The sequence below is a fragment of the Choloepus didactylus genome, chromosome 17, assembly GCF_015220235.1.
Source record: "Choloepus didactylus isolate mChoDid1 chromosome 17, mChoDid1.pri, whole genome shotgun sequence".
NCBI lineage: Eukaryota > Metazoa > Chordata > Mammalia > Pilosa > Megalonychidae > Choloepus > Choloepus didactylus.
In genome coordinates this window covers 36,039,781-36,058,197 of record NC_051323.1, presented here as the reverse complement: position 1 = coordinate 36,058,197, position 18,417 = coordinate 36,039,781, and the positions used below count along the sequence as shown (strand labels likewise).

Sequence of the window (18,417 nt, the reverse complement as noted above, 5' to 3'; positions counted from 1 at the left end):
CAGAGAAAGATTTGATACAGTGAAAGAAAGGGAAAAGTCAAAGGTGATTCCATGATGTCTGGCTAGAAGTCTGCAAGAACCATACAGCTGCTGACACAGACGGTGCAGGGGGTTGGGGTCACTTCTCAGAGACTTGCGGGTTTTAGTTTTGGTGTGAATGTGGACAATCTTGTGACAATAATAATAATAATAAGGAATTTATGATTTTCTGAAAGGTCTCCAGGATTTAGTTTTTCTATTTGCAATTAAATAGCCACAACTGATTTGTGGTACCTATTTGGTGAGTGTGTATATGTGTAAGCTTGTGTTTTGGTGGTCAACACAGAATCTGTTAGAGTCTACAACTTGGTATATGAGTGACTCTAGGGAAGCTACTTAATCTCTCTGAGTCATACTTTCCTAGTCTGTTATATAAAAAAAAAAAAAGGAGCTAAATCTTACTACCTTTCTGACAGTGTTACCAAGATGAATAAATGAGATAGTACACAGAGGAGGGCTTTATACAATACCTGCACATAAAAATTCTCTTAAATGTTAGCTTCCCTTCCATGTGAATATTTTTAAAAAGAGAGAGATACTTTCACCTTTCTCAATAGTCGGGTTGCTTTCAGAATACTTACTCTTAGGTAGAACTCTCCATTTTCGTTTCCAGATTTAATCCTAAAAGTATTGATAGTGTTGGCATAAATAGTCGTGGCCTGTATCTGGAAGATGTCTGATGGCACAGACCTATCAGATCGGATGCTCATGTATTTGTAGACTATGGACTGGGGAAGTTCTCGGCACACAGCGTTTGAGACTGGGCAAACACATCGACTGCAGAGACAAACAAAAGCATTAGACAGTTTAGTTTGGTAAGATCAGAAGATTCTCATTTTCAAAAGTTCTGAATTTCCTTACTTCTCTGATGTTAGAATGTAGGGATCTTGACAAGGATTTCGTGGATAGCAGCGGAAGCCACCATGATAATTCCAACACATTTCATCCTCCCGGCATTCATTTGTAGTCTCACACTCATTTATATCTGTCGAGAAGAGATACTGATTTTACTGATCTAGGTAAAATTATGTAAGTGGCAGATTCTGTTTAGCAAGCAAGGAAGTGTATGAGAATCTGTGTTTAATTTGCTTTTAAATACAAGACTGGGTGGGACCTGAGTTCATTGCTTTGAATTCAGGACAGATTTAGCTGAGCCATTCTGTGTCACTTCATTATATTTTATGAAGCACAAATTGTTCATCTGTTGAATGCAAAGCCACATGCTAGCCAGTGCCCCAGCTTATATCAAAGTAAGACACCCACCCATCCTAGGGAGATTACAATTTAGTTGGGAATATAGATATGGCAAATGTTAATTATAAAGTAAAACAGAATTAACTAAGGGATAAATTCACAGGAAGGGTAGAGGCAGAGTTGATTAGTTCTGCCTAGGGGAATTAGGGAAGGCTGCAAGAAGGAGGAGTCATCTCAATTTGGCCTAGAAGTGTGGTTAGATGGGAATTTTATGGCTGCGGTGGGGGGGGGGCCTTCCTGGCTGAGAAAGCAGCAAGCAGATACTATTGGTGGGGCAAAGATAATCTGGCTCAGGAGCTTGGGAGAGAGGTAAAGGCTAGAGAGGTGGCTTTGATAAGCACTAGCATGCAGGTGGATAGCTGATGCTCTCAGAGGGGATTATCTGTCCAGAGGAAGAATAGCACAAGAAGGGAAGCTATGAAATGTTCTACCTTGTAGAGCACACCTATTTAAGGAGTGTGGAAGAAGAGGAGTTAAGGGAGGGGCTGCCAGTGTTGGGAAAAGGCAGGGCCAAGGAAGCCAGAAGGAGAAAGAGACCCAGGAAGAAGGTTAGGATGGACAAGGACAGTTTTTGGATTTGGCACTTAGGAGCTCCTAGATGACCTCTGAGACAACAGTTTCACTAGAAATCCATTACAGTTAAAACAACAACAACTTTAACAATATAGCAATATATGTCTATATTCCTTTACATTTGAATTCTTTCCCCACAATTGGATATTTTCATTTATTAATTTGTTCATTCGGTAGATAATTTACTGAATCCTTGCTATAGTCAGGCAAGGATGAGATGCTGGGATATTATCTCTTCCTCTTCTCTGAATTCTTATACCTCCATGTTCCTATTTTTAGGGCTTTTATTGCTTTCTGCTTTGCATTATTGAAATATGGGTGTTTGTCTTAAGGCTTCTATTAGCTTGTAAACATCTTGAGGGTCAAAGACTATCAAATCCGTCTTTTTATCCCATTCATCAAGTAGCATTAATGCATTGAGGACATCTGGCTTTCAACAAATATTAAACTGAACTAAGATGTTCCTTAAATAAACCATGTGGAGATAGGTAGAGAAAAAGATTATCTCTGTTTGATATGGAGGTAAAAGAAAAAAGGGTTAATTGACAGGCCCACATTCATACCATTAGGGCCAGGAATCTTTCTACTGCATGGTACCATATCTTCTAAATGAGAATAATTCTGTGCTTTGGCTTTGGAGAAAAAGAAAATTTTTAGCTTCCAAACTGGCCAAGTTAACCTGAGTATAGGAGGAGACTGGAAAAGCTATGTAGTTTCCAAGAGTCAGTTACAAGCAGTGTTTTCTTTTGGACTGGTTATGGCTAATGACAGAAAACATAGACCCCTCAGAAGAAATTGCAATTGATTTATCCTTTCAATAGTTTCCACTTTTTTTTTTTTTTTTTTTTTTTTGAAAAATAAAGATGTTGTTTAGCTATAGGGAAAACTGCAGACTTTTTGTTATATGAGTCCAACAACATTAGCAAAAGGAAACTTTGTTATAATTCCATTTATTCTAGTAATTAAAAACCTAGATAATCAGCACCTTGATAATTCTGGAAGGTTTTTCAGCAATTATTAGTAGTATTAAAATCTCTCCCTCCCTCTTCATTTTTGCAAGACTGTGGAAATAAGAACATAATTTCATCTACAAAATAAGCCTTTGGAGGAAGGTAAGATTCCAAACCCTTTCGGTTTTACTTTTGTTCTATGGAGGAGTCTCTGATGGGGTGGTTTTAATGGGGGAAAACAGTTGATTTTTACCTTAAAAGAATGTAAGTCTCATTTAAAAAAAATGTTTGACTTAACCAAACATTCTGAAGCTACATATCTTCAAGACATGTCCCTCATTTGCAATTTCAGTGTATTTTTCATCTTTGATTATAACATATAAATTTTCTAGATATTTTACCTTGGTAGGTAAAATTCCACTGTGTGGTAATTTGTCTCTGTATTTGTCTAAGCATCAAATCCATTTATGATCAGAAACATATATATATTTGTTTTAAGGACTCCAGGGAAATTGGTCAGGATATTTCACTGGCTAATATTTTCCTGCATGTAATATTGATGTTAAAAGTCTCAGTTAGGGTGTTTAGAAAGTAAAACCATTGGTATGCAATGTTTCCCCACAATTAGCATTTACAGTCTCTAGTAACCTGGAGAGGGTTTTAAAGATGTTCATTGGGCAATGAATAAGATGCTGATTATGTTCATACTTAGTGCTTGGAGTCTAGTTGAATAATCACATGTACACTGTAAAATCTCAGGTCATAGATATGGTCCTCTGGGTTAAAATTTTCCTTAAAATAATGATACAGACTGAGTATCTCGTTTCTCCTTTCCTTGACCTTTTACTCTTTCAACAGGATCTTTACTGCCCTTGTGTGCCCTCTCTCCAATTCATATTAAAAGGACTCTCTGGAAAAGATTTGCTGCTAGGCATTTACACTGCTGGGTACATTTCCTAATCACACTTTTAATTGTACCATCTTTATAATTTACACATTATTTTAAATATCATTCCATTTCATTCCCACAATTCCCTTTTCCAAATGAGAAATCTCAGGCTCAGGGAAGTTTGGTAATTTGTTCAAGATCGTACAGATTAGTATCTTCAAGTCAGTCATTTTTTTCACTCTCCCACTGTTTTATGTAAATTTAAGTATTTGTACTACGGTTTCCAGGGTTATCTACATTTTTGGTCTTATCTGAGCAGTCTTTTTGCTGTTGAAGAAATTTTAAATTACATGAAGAAATTTTAAAATACATTTGAGGTGAGAGGAAGAGGATGCATATTTTCAGATCTTTCTGAGAGACTCTGAAGTCACACCTTGTAGAGAACTGCCCTCTGTCTTTGTGTAGACCACTTGAATATTTTTGAAACTGGACCCCAAAGTATTAGCCATATTTGGATTAATGGTTTTCTCCAAAGAATTCAAGCACATTTTAATTCCCATTTTGGCTGATTGTTGCAGCACCTAAGCTACTACCTAATTTATAATCTTAGTGTTTTAGAGAATTGAGACTGGTTTGAGGTATGCCTAATGCCATACATTATGCTTAGGCTGCGGACCCAAACTCATGGTAAAATATTCCAATAATTGAATCTTTTCTGGTGGACAATTTGAAGACGTATATCATAGAGATTATATAGGCTATATAGAAGGGCTATCGATATTTTACTAAAATTATATTTTAAGAAAGAAACACTATTATTTTAAATTTCAAGGAAGTCATTGTTGACATTGAATGCCCTCTTTTATGAGATTACATACCTTATGATAAACAGGGAAGAAAGAGCTCAAATTGCATATTCAAGGTAGAAAAATGGAAGTCCATGGTATAGAATATTAAACCTTCCTCCCTGCTCTTCCTGGTTAAAACTGAACACTTCACAGATATGAAAACAATGAAGCTTACCCTGACATGTTCTGCTTCTCACCACTTGGTATCCCTGAGGGCACATACATGAGAATTTCCCAGGTTCATTGACACATTGATATTGACACAGGTAGCTGGAGGTTCTGCATTCATCAATATCTGTTGAACCGGACAAGAGCAAGGACACAGTTGAAAACTTACACATCACTACTTTGGTAATATTATTTTAGATGTGCTAAAAAGAGTAAAAATATTGCAACCTCTGAAATAGAATTACAATACTTTACAACAAGCTCAAGGGCTAATTCTAACAATATCAGCTCATTTCCCTTATGACTTCACAGCACAAAGAGTTTTTCTTACCATCAATTTTACTGAATTATTGCTGACAGTTTGGCTAATCCTGAACCTAACCATACTGGCCTAACAGACTGAATGAATTGGCTTTGGGTTGACACTCTTCACTTTGGGCTCTGCAGACCCACCCACCATGCAGATTCATTTTTGTCTTCTCAGAAATTGGGTGGCTCTGCCGCCAAGTTCATTTGAGCTTTGAACTCCAAGTCCCATCCCTGTGCGAACTTCCAGAGGGTTATGTCTTGGCAGGGTCTGGCCTTCAGGGGAAGAATGCTTTGCATTTCTGAATGGTGATGTCCCTTTAGTTTGCTCAGAAGGGCAGGGGCGGCTGTCCAGAGCCAGCCCCTCTTGGCTTGGAGCACAAGAGCACGATGTGAGGCTTTACTGGGTGGGGTATAACCTTTGTGGCCCCAAGTAAAGCTGGGAGGGTACGTGAGGAAATCAGGGAAATCAAGGCAATGGCATCCCCCTCAGGAATGTCTTATGGCTTAGGAATTACACAGTGAAACGTGCACACTCAGTGTATTTTGAAGGTCATCCGCCCATTTAAACAGCCCTCATTTTACTCATGTGGAAAATGAAACCCAGGCAGCATAAGAAATGTGCCCAAGTCACACAGTGGCAGGAATAAGACAAGGGATCAAATCTCTTGATTTCTATTCTAATGTTTTTGACATGCAATCAATCTTTCTCAAATTTAAATATGCACACCAGTCATCTGAGATCTTGTGGAAATGCAGATTCTGACCCAGTAGGTCTGGGATGGAGCCTGGGATTCTGCATTTCTCATAAGCTCCCTGGAAGGACTGATGCCTCTGATCATCAGATCACAGTTTGAGAAGCCAAGGCACTAGAGTACTCCTTCTAATTAATAAGCCCAGAGGGCATCTAATAGTTAATTTATTTTTTTCCTTCCACTTTCTCTTGATAACATAGTGAAAAGCCAATGTTGCTACCAAACTAAATTAACTGGATTTTAAAACAGAATTTCCATAAATAAATACTTGTTTCCACCAGAGGTACTTAATCAGATAAAATAACAGCAACAGAAATGTGTTCTGTGAGCTGGACTTGATTACACATTATTTGGAAAATATTTTACCTTCACAGTTGAGCCTGTCACTGCTTAGCTCGTATCCTTGATTACAATGACAGATGAATGAACCGAGAATATTGTAGCATTGCTGAGCACATTGATTGCTGGCATCACATTCATTTATATCTGAAAGGAAAAGTTTCATATATGTATTCTTGCTTTAAGCATATCATTGCTTTTTTTGAACCTATGTTATCTGATGATAAGTTAGTAATTCCCTAGCTAAATTCTTTGCCCTGCAGAAGCTTACTGGAGAACATCCATTCAGGTTTCATGTTTGTTGGAACAACATCAGACATGTGTCTTATACTCCTTTTTGAAATACCACAATAATTTTTCTAGGAATGACAGTTAGTTTGATGTTTCATGAGCCTTTCCAAAAGAATTTAATGCTTCTAATAAATATACATTCCAGCATCTATTTTCTTTTGTTGTTGTTCAAATACAAAATGCCAAGTCTATAAATAATTGATATAAGACACACTTACTGATATGGTCTCTCAGCTTGCTGTAGTGAAGATTTATCTGTGCTATTTATTACTTTTTAAATGGGTTCTGTTAAATTCCATTACAATTATATCATAAGACTTTGAGACCCATACAGAGTTTTGCAATGCTCTAAGGCACTGAAGATATTGTGAAAAGGCATTTGTCCTGCACTAGATTCTTTCCATGTCATGCCAATCTTAAAATTGTGTGCTGTGACATTGCATTCTGAAGGGGGAGAACAAGCATGTAAAAATCAGATGTGCTTTCAGTGGAAAGTTTATGTACATGAAATTGCACTGTCCCCTTTCGCACCTTTGGCATTTGTATCACACACTGTTGACTAATTGGTGTGTGTGTGCATCAGTCAATCTGTAGCTTAAAAATTTTTTTTTAATACACCCACAGAGGAGAACTAAAACCAAGGTTAAAAAAGTTTTCCATTCACATCTTGATATGTTTGAAGAAACAGACTGGTTGTCTGTTCTGCTCTATGATTGCTTAAGGGAAGTTGATAAAAACCAGTTCACTCGAGAACATAGAAAACTGGAAATAGTGCAGCATGGAATGGGATTTGCCTTTTTTGAAGACCGAAATCAGCTAGTCAGGATGGCAAATTCCAAAGGCTTACCTACACAGGTGTAGTTGTTTGCTGCCAACTGAAACCCAGCACTGCACTGGCAATAAAATGAGCCTGGCGTGTTCACACATCTTTGATGACAATATGGAGGGATGGTGCATTCATCTATATCTAGGATATCAGGCACACAAACACAAAGAGTCAAAGCATTGCATATCCACAGCTGTTTGCTCTCAAGTTCTCAATAGAGCTTATCTAGACAGACTATCTAGAGAATAACTTGCTTTAAAAGTAATTATTTCTCCCTTGATTTTTTGTTTTTAAAATTAAGGTATATGTGTTTTAAATATACTTAGTCTGCATTATGCAGTTAAGTTAGATGTTAGGAACTGAACTGAATGTTCATGCCATTCAGTGGTAAATAAATCTGGTTGAGTGGATTGAGATTTAAAGGGAGGAAAAGTGATTAAGACTATTTCACATATATATGAGCATGTCAGTGTGGGAGCTAAAAACTTATTTATAATGACAACTGTAACGACAGAGGAATTGAGTGATGCAAAACAAAGCTAAGGGAAAGGAGGTGTGGGCTTCTCTTCAGCTGGGAACCTTGGCTAAGTCACTTAACCATTCAGTATTTCAGCTTTTTTCTTCTGTAAAATGTGGCTAGTAATGCTTGCCATGTCTATCTTAGGAAGTTTCTGTGAGCATCAAATGAAAGAATGATGTGGAAAGAATAGGATGCTACACAAGTTACCTCTTAAGAGTGCCCTTTTGATACACTGAGTGTTCCAGCCCGTGTCCTTCTCATATAAATATTTCCAACTATAAAATGTTCAATTGGGAACTTGCAGAGTAGAGCTAACATCTTAGAAGCATATTAAAAGTTCATTAATTCATGACTGTACACTTTGTGACAATTCCAACATGATGTGTAATTTAATACAACAACTAGGCATTCACAGTGTAACAGTATCTAGTGACACTGCTTTATGGAAAAAAAGGGGGGTGCAAAACAAAACTTGATGCTGACCTCTTTTTGGTACTTTCATGACTGAAAGTGTGAGCGGCCTCATTTGTGCTCAACCATCTTCAGGGAAACCTGAATTTGAATCTAAGTTCTGGTAATTGATAGTTTAGCTTGGTCTTAATCTCTCTGAGCTTCCATTTCCTCTTCTGTAAGTAGTAATCTAGCAACATGGTAGAGTTTTTAGGAGGATTACATGAGATAATGTAGATAAAGTTCCTGGCATGTGGTAGGCAAAAACAAATGGGAGTTATTATTATTAAGCTGCAAGCTATTTGATTTAACTTGATTATTGAAATAAATGATAAGAGGATAGTCACATGCCTTCCTCATTTCCTTCCTTCAAGTCTCTGCTCAAATGTCACTTCCTCAGGGAGGTCAACCCTGCCCACCCATATAAAATAGCTGCTTCTGCCCTATATAGCTCCTTATCCTGGTTTATATTTTTTTCTGGCCCTTGACACTCCCTGACATTGTGTTATATATTCATTTGTTTGTTGTCTGTCTCCTTCACTATAGTGCATAGCAGATAAGACTGGTCTTTTCCCCTTGAGGTGGAGGCAGAGGATTTTTTGTTTGTTCACTTCTGTATTCTTAACACCTGGAACAGAGCCTGGCATAACAGGTACTCAATAAACATTAGTTGAATGATTGGAAACCTCATACTACTTAAGAGCATAGTGCTTCCTAATAACCAGTATCATAGCCAGGTTCCAGGATCTATAGTAATTTAGGTAATGAAGGCCATGGTTTTGTAAAATCTGTTTGTTCACTGTTACAGCCCAGCACCCAGAACAGTGCCTGGCATGCAGGAGGCCCTCAGTAAATGTTTGCTAAATGAATGATGCATGTCCTCTCAACCAGCAGACATTCACTGAACTGGTGTTATTTGCTAGCATTGTGTTTGGCATTGCAAGTTTATAATGATAGCACAAACACATATGTTTTACCTTTTGTCTAGCATGGAAGACAGGCTCGAGGACAAATTGCTCCACAGAATGATAAGATCAACAACAGAAATGTGTACAAGGAACAGAGAGAGCACTGTGCTACTCAGTGTGTGGCCTGCTGACCACTGTTAGTCCAGGGACTATTTGGACTGGTCTGCAACGAGTGAGTACAGAAATTGAGAGTATGCATTTAGGAATAGCAATTTGAGATTGCTACAACATTTTTATTGTACTTTACAAAAGTACTGGTTGCAACAGTTTGGAAATTTATAAAAAGGCTTCTTCACCATAGTTAAGAAGTGCTGGCATAGAGAAGGGAGTAAGTAATTATTTGGTTAGATCACAGAAGGCTTCCCAGAGGAGGGGACCTTCAGCTGGGATCTGATAGTTGGATAGGAGTTTGCCAGGAGGGAATGTTCCTGGTGCTGGAAAGAGCTTGTAGAGGCACTAAAAGCATGGTGTATGTGGGGAACTATAACAAGTGGGATAAAACTAGACTATATGTATTTTTTGGGTGGGAAGAATGTTGATGCAATAGAGGGTCATATTGAGGAGAGCAAAGGTCACATTGGGGAAGACCTTATATGTTCTGTTGAGAAATATAGACTTGATTCTGTGGGTGAAAGAATACTGGAGTGATTTATGCAGTGATGTCACATGATTAGATGTCTCCTCTTAACTATATCATAAATGGCTTTGACCATATATGTTCCATTCTCTTTAATTCTCTCCTTAGTAGGATGGGTTGGTTTTTTCTCTTTACTTTTTATGCTCTCACATGTTTTCCTGACTAATACAGTGGGTTCCTGTTGAGTACCAAATCTGACAAAATCACAGCTTCAGTCACTGCAAATCCTGGGCCCTTCATCAGAGGCTGGGCACTAACCCCAGCAACTAGATACAACTGCTGGCTGGCAGAACTGGGCTGGGGCCAATGAGGTCAGTGTTGAAATCCTAATGTCAACAGCTCAAATTCTCAAAAAATTGATGCTGGTTGCCTATCCCAATGTCCTCAACCTCTGTTCCTAAGAGAAAATGAGGATTCTTCATGATTTGTGGTAAGAGGTGGTATCTAAATAAATGGACATGAGGAGTCAATTACTGTTTCGTGACTAGTGCTGGCCCTCAGGATTGAACCCAGAACACTTAATTTTACTTCTCTGTTTGCCAGACTGTTTCCCCATACCATGCTCTTTGATCCATTCATAAAACATGCAGAGAGTGTCAGTGATGTGGCAGGGACTCTTTAGGGACTGGGGAGGCAATGGTGACACAAACCAGACCTGGCCCTGCCCTAAAGGATCTTACGCTCTCAGACCCTCAACTAGATGACCAGGCTGTGCTGGGTTTTGCATTCCCAGCACCTCGTACAGGCTTGCAACACAAAGAGTGCTCAGTATGTGTTTGTTAAATGACCACATAATAGCATAGGACCAGGCAGTGTTCGTACTACTTCCCATACATGAACTCCTTCAGTCCTCCTGACAACTGTGTGATGTAGGGACCCTGCAAAATTAAATAACTTTCCCAAAGCCTCAAAGTAAGTTAGAGGTAGAGCATGGAATTAAACCCCAAAGACTGGGTGCTTTATTTGCTATGCTATGCTGTGCTATGTTCCAGTGAATGAAGCCCATGTTACCAATGTTTTAGGGCTATGGGCTCCAAATAGGTAATTTGCAATTATTTTCTTGATTGCATTTATGGTCTCTTTCATACCCCAAATTTCTGCTTTTGCTTAGTCTAACAAGTAACCAACACTTTGATATCCAGAATAGGCTCAACCTTTCTGGTTAATTCTTTCTTGGTGTGTGAAAATGGATCGGTAGTCCATGAAAAAAAAAGCAGTTATTAGCTATCCTTCTCCAAGTAAATATGAGTGCTTTGTTTTGTATGCCTGAGGTTTAAACACCTAAGATGCTCAAGACAGGACTTTGTTTGCCTCACTATGGTACTTACCAACACACTGCTCTCCTCGCTTCTGATACCCTGGTGGGCACTGACAGGTGAAGGAGCCTCGTAAATTGATACACACCTGGTCTGCTCGACAGTTGTGTGTTCCTGCAGTGCACTCATCTATGTCTGTTAAAAACAGACACAGTACAGAAAGGATTTTAGTAATTTGCGAAGGTGTTACTATTTCCTCCACTTTGCCATTAGACTTTTCTTAAAGAAAATGAGTTTTTACTTTATTTTGAAAACATTATATTGTTATATTGACAGTTTTTTTTTCATTTTTTAAAATAGAGAAGTTGTAGATTTAAGTAAAATCATGCAGAAAATACAGAGTTCCCATATATCTCCCCTCACACACAGTTTTCTAGAAACTATTATTAACACATGGTATTAGTTTGGTACCTTTGTTATAATTGATTAAACAGTATTATTATAATTATACTATTAGCTATAGTCCATAGTTTACATTAGGGTTCACTCTTTTTGTTGTACAGTTCTATGGTTTTTAAATTTTTTTTTTAATATTTCCCATTTTAACTATTTTCAAATATACAATTCAGTGGTGTTGATTACGTTCACAATATTGTGCTACCATATGACAGTATTTTCAATTATAAATTATTTCAAGTGCTCAGAAAAAAATTTCATTGACAACAGTGTGTACCATTCAGATTTATCAAATGCTAATATTTTGCCATGCTTGCTCAGCCTTCATTAAGAAATGAAACATTTTAGATACAGCTAAAGCCTCATTCCATTTTCATCCCTTTACCTCCCTCCCTAGAGGTAACCACTATTCTGGTAGGTGTGAATCCTTCCCTGAGATGTTTTTATATTTTTATTACACATGGATTCACGCATGACAGTATATAGTATTATTTGGTATTTTAAAAAATTTAACTAAACTGTGTGATACTTGCTTTTTCACCCAATATTATGCTTTTGAGGTAAATTCTATTGAAAATTCTCTAAAACTCTGCCCAGTAACTCAGTGTAATCAAATTTTAATATCATACATTTTTCTATTTGTTTCCTTGTTGAGGTGCAAATCCTGTAGCTATTTTTGCAACCTTTAGAGTAAAATATATATAAATCATTCGGTGCAATTTTCAAAATGCAAAGAACTTAATTTGATCTATTCCTTTAGGAGAGATAGGCTGGTGTAGTTTGAAATACATATTTTCCCAAAGCACTTTACTTCTGGGAATAATTTACTAAATATGCCTTGGGGAGTAAGCAAGTTCGAGTTCTGGAAAAGTAAAAAAATCTCAGTCCTAACGTAATAAATCTGTTATAAAAAATTTCTTTGTGATCAACATGTGATGTGAATTTTTGCATATACATTCATATTTACAGTGATTTATAAATGAAATTTAATTTTGACTTGTCTACATTACCTTTGCATTCATTCAAATCCTCCTACATTATGACGTTAAACAGCACAACAAGAGTATGCAATTTTGTTTTCTTCAACAACTGAAAAACTCTAAGCTGCATTAAAAAGTAAAAAAATTGTAATTTCTACATGACAAATTTCAAATAAAAACTTAGGCTCAGGGTGTCCTAGACCATCACTGTGGCAGACTCAGAGGTGTACTTTAGAATAAATAGTGGTCTCTTCTACACACAAATACAAACCATTTTTACCTAAGAATCAATTTAAAAAATAAGCGATCCATGATTAAAATGTACTCCTCAATTCTGGCATTCTCTTTAAGAAGCTCTAAATAGAAAGTGGCCCCTGGTATTGTTTTCTTTCATTTTTTCTCTATTTTCAAGTAGACTTGCAGCAATTACATTACCCAGTGAGTGATGTAGGAAGTTTAGGTTGTTCTCAGATATTGACTTTACTTACCTGGTATGGAAATGAAAGATTCTTTCCTTAAGAAAGAGGAAGAGGAGATGAAAAATACACTAGTGAAGTGTGGCCATTTATTGGATAATAACCTGTAAATGGATCTATTTACATAATTCTCTGAAACTGGTTTTGAAGTTTTTGGCTAATTGTTTTTGTTTTTAAACTTATTTTCATTTTTGTTTTAAACTTATTTTTTCCAAGTCAGTGATTAGAAACTCTGCTCTTTTTAGGTACTGTGCAAAAGTGCAGCAATTTCCCTTTGAAATTATTTGCTCTTTTTGTTATCTTTTATTATTTTCTCATATGCACTTGACAAAAAACATTTCTACTGGGGTTTCTTCAGGGCTTTATGACTCGCTAATGCAGAAACAATCACAGGATTCCTATTGTTCCATGTCAAGAACATTTGCCAGCATTTGTAGTGATAACAGTCCTGAAAGATAACGAAATGTTAGATTCAGATGTGGCAAGTTTCCCAAGTACATGCTGGCAGAAGATCAAGGACTCAAGCTGACTGCTGCATTTTCTAAGCGAGGCCTCACCAATGACTTAGGCTTCTCTTGCTGAGACATCTCTCTGCAAACTGCCTCCACCCCATCACATTCCTGCTGTCCTGCAATTTCCTTCTATATTCTTTCATTTCTAAGTCTCTCTGATAAACAGGCTAACATCTCCAGTAGAATCCATGCACAATTAAATAAGTTTTAAAAATAAAAATCAGTGCTGCTTGAACCTAGTCTTTCTTAAGAATAGGTCCATTTACTTCCTCACCTGGACTGGTGTTGATGTTGTCACAAACATTGGGACTGGCGGTTTGATGTGCCGAGCCCTCTATCGTGGGACTTGCCCTTATGAAGCTCGCTACTGCAAAAGAGAGGCTGAACTTGCATGTAATTGTGCCTAAGAGTCTCCCCCTGAGTACCTCTTTGTTCAGATGTGACGCTCTCTCTCTCTATCTGAGCCACCTTGGCAGGTGAATTCACTGCCCTCCCCGCTACATAGGACCCGACTCCTAGGGGTGTAAATCTCTCTGACAACGCAGGATATGACTCCCGGGGATGAATCTGGACCCACATCGTGGGATTGAGAATATCTTCTTGACCAAAAGGGGGATGAAAAATGAGACGAAATACTTTCAGTGGCTGAGAGATTTCAAATGGAGTCAAGAAGTCACTCTGGTGGACATTCTTATGCACTATATAGATAACACCTCTTAGGTTTTAATGTACTGGAATAGCTAGAAGTAAATACCTGAAACTACAAAACTCCAACCCAGTAGTCTGGGCTCCTGAAGACGATTGTATAATAATGTAGATTATAAGGGTTGACAGTGTGATTGTGAAAACCTTGTGGATCACACTCCCTTTATCTAGTGTATGGATGGATGAGTAGAAAAATGGGGACAAAAACAAAATGACAAATAGGGTGGGATGGGGGGACGGTTTGGGTGTTCTTTTTTTACTTTAATTTTTTATTCTTATTCTGATTCTTTCTGATGTAAGGAATATGTTCATAAATAGATTGTGGTGATGGATGCATAACTATATGATGGTACTGTGAACAGTTGATTGTACACCATGGATGATTGTATGGTATGTGACTATATTTCAATAAAACTGAATTTAATAAAAAAAAAAAAGTATATACAAAGCATACTTAAGACCTGAAACTAATGTAATCCTCTGTTCTTGTGTTAAACAAGACCGGGACCAAACATCTTTTTCCTGTTCCTGTGCTAAACAGTTTTGTAATGGGCATACATTTTAAAATCTTTGTTCACTATACTGAGAACAGGGAAACAGGGAAACATAATTTAACTACTTGCTTCAGAAAATACTTGGTCCTGGAAGTAAGACTGTGAACCAACTAAAATAGATTATTTATCAAGACTAACAGCTTGCTTGTCAAGGCTTGCTGAGAGACCCTTGCCTTCATATGCCCATATATGCAAACCTATGATGCCATAAACTCTGCCTAAGCCCAACCAGTTCCCCATGGCAAGACCTGCCTTAAAACCACCCAGCCCAGAACCCCAAATTCTATTAATATCCTCCCCTAATTTCTCCATTTTGAGATACTACCAAGACTCGCTCAAGGTAGTATTCTCCCTCCTGCAGCAAGTCTGATAAGCTTGACTTTGATCAACTGTGGTCTTTTGGGGAGATGATAGTCGACAGGCCAAATAGAGATGAGCTCTATTGTTCTAAAAGGCTCAGCCAACACCTAGTATGACAACTACTGAGTGTAATGCTGTTATAAATCTTTCTTCTGAATAGCTATCCCATCTGTTCTGTTCCCAGAGTCTTTTCTAACTTACATGATGGTAAGTCCATAAGGGTGAAGAAAGAAGTTTATGATTCTTATAGCCACCACAGTTCCTAGTACAGTATTTCTGCATAGACTAGAAACACAAAAAAAGTCTTGAATGGGACTTTTGAATGACTGTATTGTAGAACTTTGGTTAAATGTGGTCAGTACTCGCAGATTTTTTTTATTTAGCTTTGTTATCAGAAGGCTCTTGATGAACCTGTACTTTTTTTTCAATATAAAAATGTAACTAAAAATAAATACTTAAAGGGCATATCGTGAGGGACTTTAAGGTAGGTTATTGACAAGCTGGACATAAAATTTATGTTCAATTCTCTTTCCCCATCATTGCTTTCCAATCCAGAAAGCTCTAACTGCTGCTTTGCGCAGAAAAGAACAGAGGTTACTAATTGTATTTTACCTGTAAAATGAACTATAATACTAAAATCATTAAAAAAAATTTCTTTTAAATGTAAGAAAAACTGTTTTGGCTGCTTGAATGTGTACCTTTATTTTAATTCTTCCATAGCATAGGAACCTCCTGAAATTTAATAAGTAGAGTTGTCTGAAATCCCATTCAAGACTTTATTCCAAAGGTGTTGAGTTCATCATACACCTTGAACTGGATCTGTTTCTAAATGAACTGACTAACTTTCATTTATGGCTTTTCTGGCTAGAGCTTAGAATCTTTATCCTCTCCCTTGCTCTGAACAGGTTGGCTAATTCTGAAGGATGTAGATAATTGGAATTTCTTTGAACTATCTTCAGTACAAATGTCAATTTATTAATTTATTTAAATAACACAATTTTATTACTTTGAAAATTGTATTCTGAGATCCTGCTATTACTTATTCATAATCTATAGAAAGTCACGTCAAAATGATTATACACTGTTATACTTTGTTATGCTTGTCTTTTCTACTTGTATGCATTTCTATGTGTTTTAAATATCAGAAAAATCAACATGATAAGCAAAACACTAAAATACACAAGTATGTCAGAAATTCAACACAGAATATCCTCAGTTCTGTGTAGTTTTACCAGGACACCTAGCTCTCTCAGGAGTGTTTATGAAAACCCACTGTGGCACCATCCACCACCATGAAGAACGATGAAGAAAGAGAGTTTATATGGGTATGACATATTCACAGAGATGCCAGAGAACACCCCTGACAATTAGTAATCATTGATCAGTAGAAAACAACATTGCCTTATGATTCTGAAAGAAATAAGCTTCACTTTGCCAGTGTGCAAAAGAGCTGAAGACTGAGAATTAAGGCCTTTGCCTCCTTGCTTGTTCTCCTGTTTCAGCCCATGGCCAGTGGGTACATTTGGTTTGTGTATAGTGTGGATGAGTCACAGACTGATCGTCTACATGCACCAGTAGGTTTTCCTCCCCCTGTTCATGAACTCTATGTCTAACCTTACCCGATCTTGCAAATGAACACCATTGGCCTCAAAGGAAACTGGGTGACAGAGGGTCCATATGCAATGCAAATCCATCACCACTGCTCGAAAAGCAATTCCAAGAACGTGTAGTGTGATTTTCCATATGGGGACATTGCAAGGTTCTGGTATAACACAGTGCGATGCCAAGAACTTCTAGGATCCTTGATAGGCCACTATTTAAAACAAAGAAATGACCTATCAGGGAAGGTGAAATTTGTTGATTGTGGTGATTTTTTTTTAATCACTTAAAGAACATCACATTTTTAACAATCTGTTTTGCCAGAATTGCCTTCCGCCTCCCCCTGACTCACTACAACATAAATACTGCCTTTTGCAGGCATCTCCATGTATTTTAAAAAAAGGCAGTTTCCTACATTTATATGTGAGAATACCTGTACTAGAAAAAGCAATGCTTTATTCATATAGGAAACTGCTTGGGTCAGCCTTGATTTTCCTAATAATCTAGGAAAAAGTACTCTGGGAGAGGAGTTTTGTTTTGTTTTTTAAGTGTAGACAATTAAATTTATCCTAGACAACTAGTTAAGCACACTAGGTTTTTTAGGCACTCAGTAAATGCATCCCCGGGACCCTAGACCCAAGCTCCTTAAGGGTAGGATCTATGACTTGCTTTTTTCTCTACTTCTGGTGCTTAGCATAGGCAAGACAAATGGCAGGTTTTCAAAAATATGAGTTCAATAAATAGACAAATGAATCATGACTGTTTGCTGAGGCCTGGTGCCTAGAGTTTAAGGAAGGTAGGATCAGTGTTTTATTGCATAGAACTAAAACTTTTCAAGACAGTCTAGAAGGCACATATGTGAATACAAGATCTGAGAAACACAGCAAAATCAGTAGGATGTCAGCAAATGGAAGAGAATGTCAAGCAATTGACTCCAGACGTGCAGAGATTATGGGGAAAAAAGCAGTGTCAGAGGGGATGATCGCAGAAGATTTGCCCAAGGAGATAAGATTTGAGCTGCATTTTCAATGTGGGCTACATGGATTGGCAGAAATAGGAGGCTGTTTCTAGGCAGAGGGCCCGCCACATTTAGAGAACATGGATGAGAAGAATGGCAGACAGATGGGAGTCAGTCTGGCTGCAGGGGCTGTGTGTGAGGAGCTTGGGGCAGAGCCTGGTTGAATGTGCACAGAAAATGCTAGCTCAAATCATGGAGCAAATATCAGGGCCTTAAAGGTGGGATTAGGGTGTTTGGATTGAACACCATAGGGAGCAGCTCTGAACTATGTAGACTTATCCTGATATAAACATTACCAAAGAACAAAATAACAGAATGTGATTCCTAAAATATCACAACATGTAAATCAACTCACATTTCATCATTCTGATACATTAAGAATAGCTAATGGCAATATTTGGCGATTCCCTCATTTTTCAAAAATGTGCCCACACTCTCCCTCTCAGTGATTTATACCATTATAGGTTCCCTTCTTGCTGACTTTCGCACCATCGGTTGCTTTAAATAATCTGGTTTGATCTTTGCTCTGCTGTCACTTCTAGCCTCTTTACCATGCTGACCCATCTTATGAAAATGCATATTTGATTTTCTCTTAATGGAGGCAACTGTGTCCACATCTCTGTGGTGTCCATTAAGTCTCTGCTTAGGCCCTCTTTCACTGTGCTTTTGGCTCTTTCCCTTCAGTCTG

The 18,417-nt window shown here is 37.6% G+C and overlaps 1 protein-coding gene across 1 annotated transcript in view; it reads right to left on the bottom strand.

Moving 5' to 3' along the window:
- The window catches only part of EFEMP1 (EGF containing fibulin extracellular matrix protein 1), a 72,048-nt gene that overhangs the window by 6,262 nt on the left and 47,369 nt on the right, over positions 1-18,417 (bottom strand). The window contains exons 5-10 of the mRNA XM_037806941.1: positions 11,142-11,264; positions 7,260-7,379; positions 6,149-6,268; positions 4,729-4,848; positions 901-1,024; positions 621-816 (exon numbers count right to left, since the gene is read on the bottom strand). Of these exons, the coding sequence (XP_037662869.1) occupies positions 621-816; positions 901-1,024; positions 4,729-4,848; positions 6,149-6,268; positions 7,260-7,379; positions 11,142-11,264 (803 nt within the window). The remainder of the gene's footprint in view (positions 1-620; positions 817-900; positions 1,025-4,728; positions 4,849-6,148; positions 6,269-7,259; positions 7,380-11,141; positions 11,265-18,417) is intronic.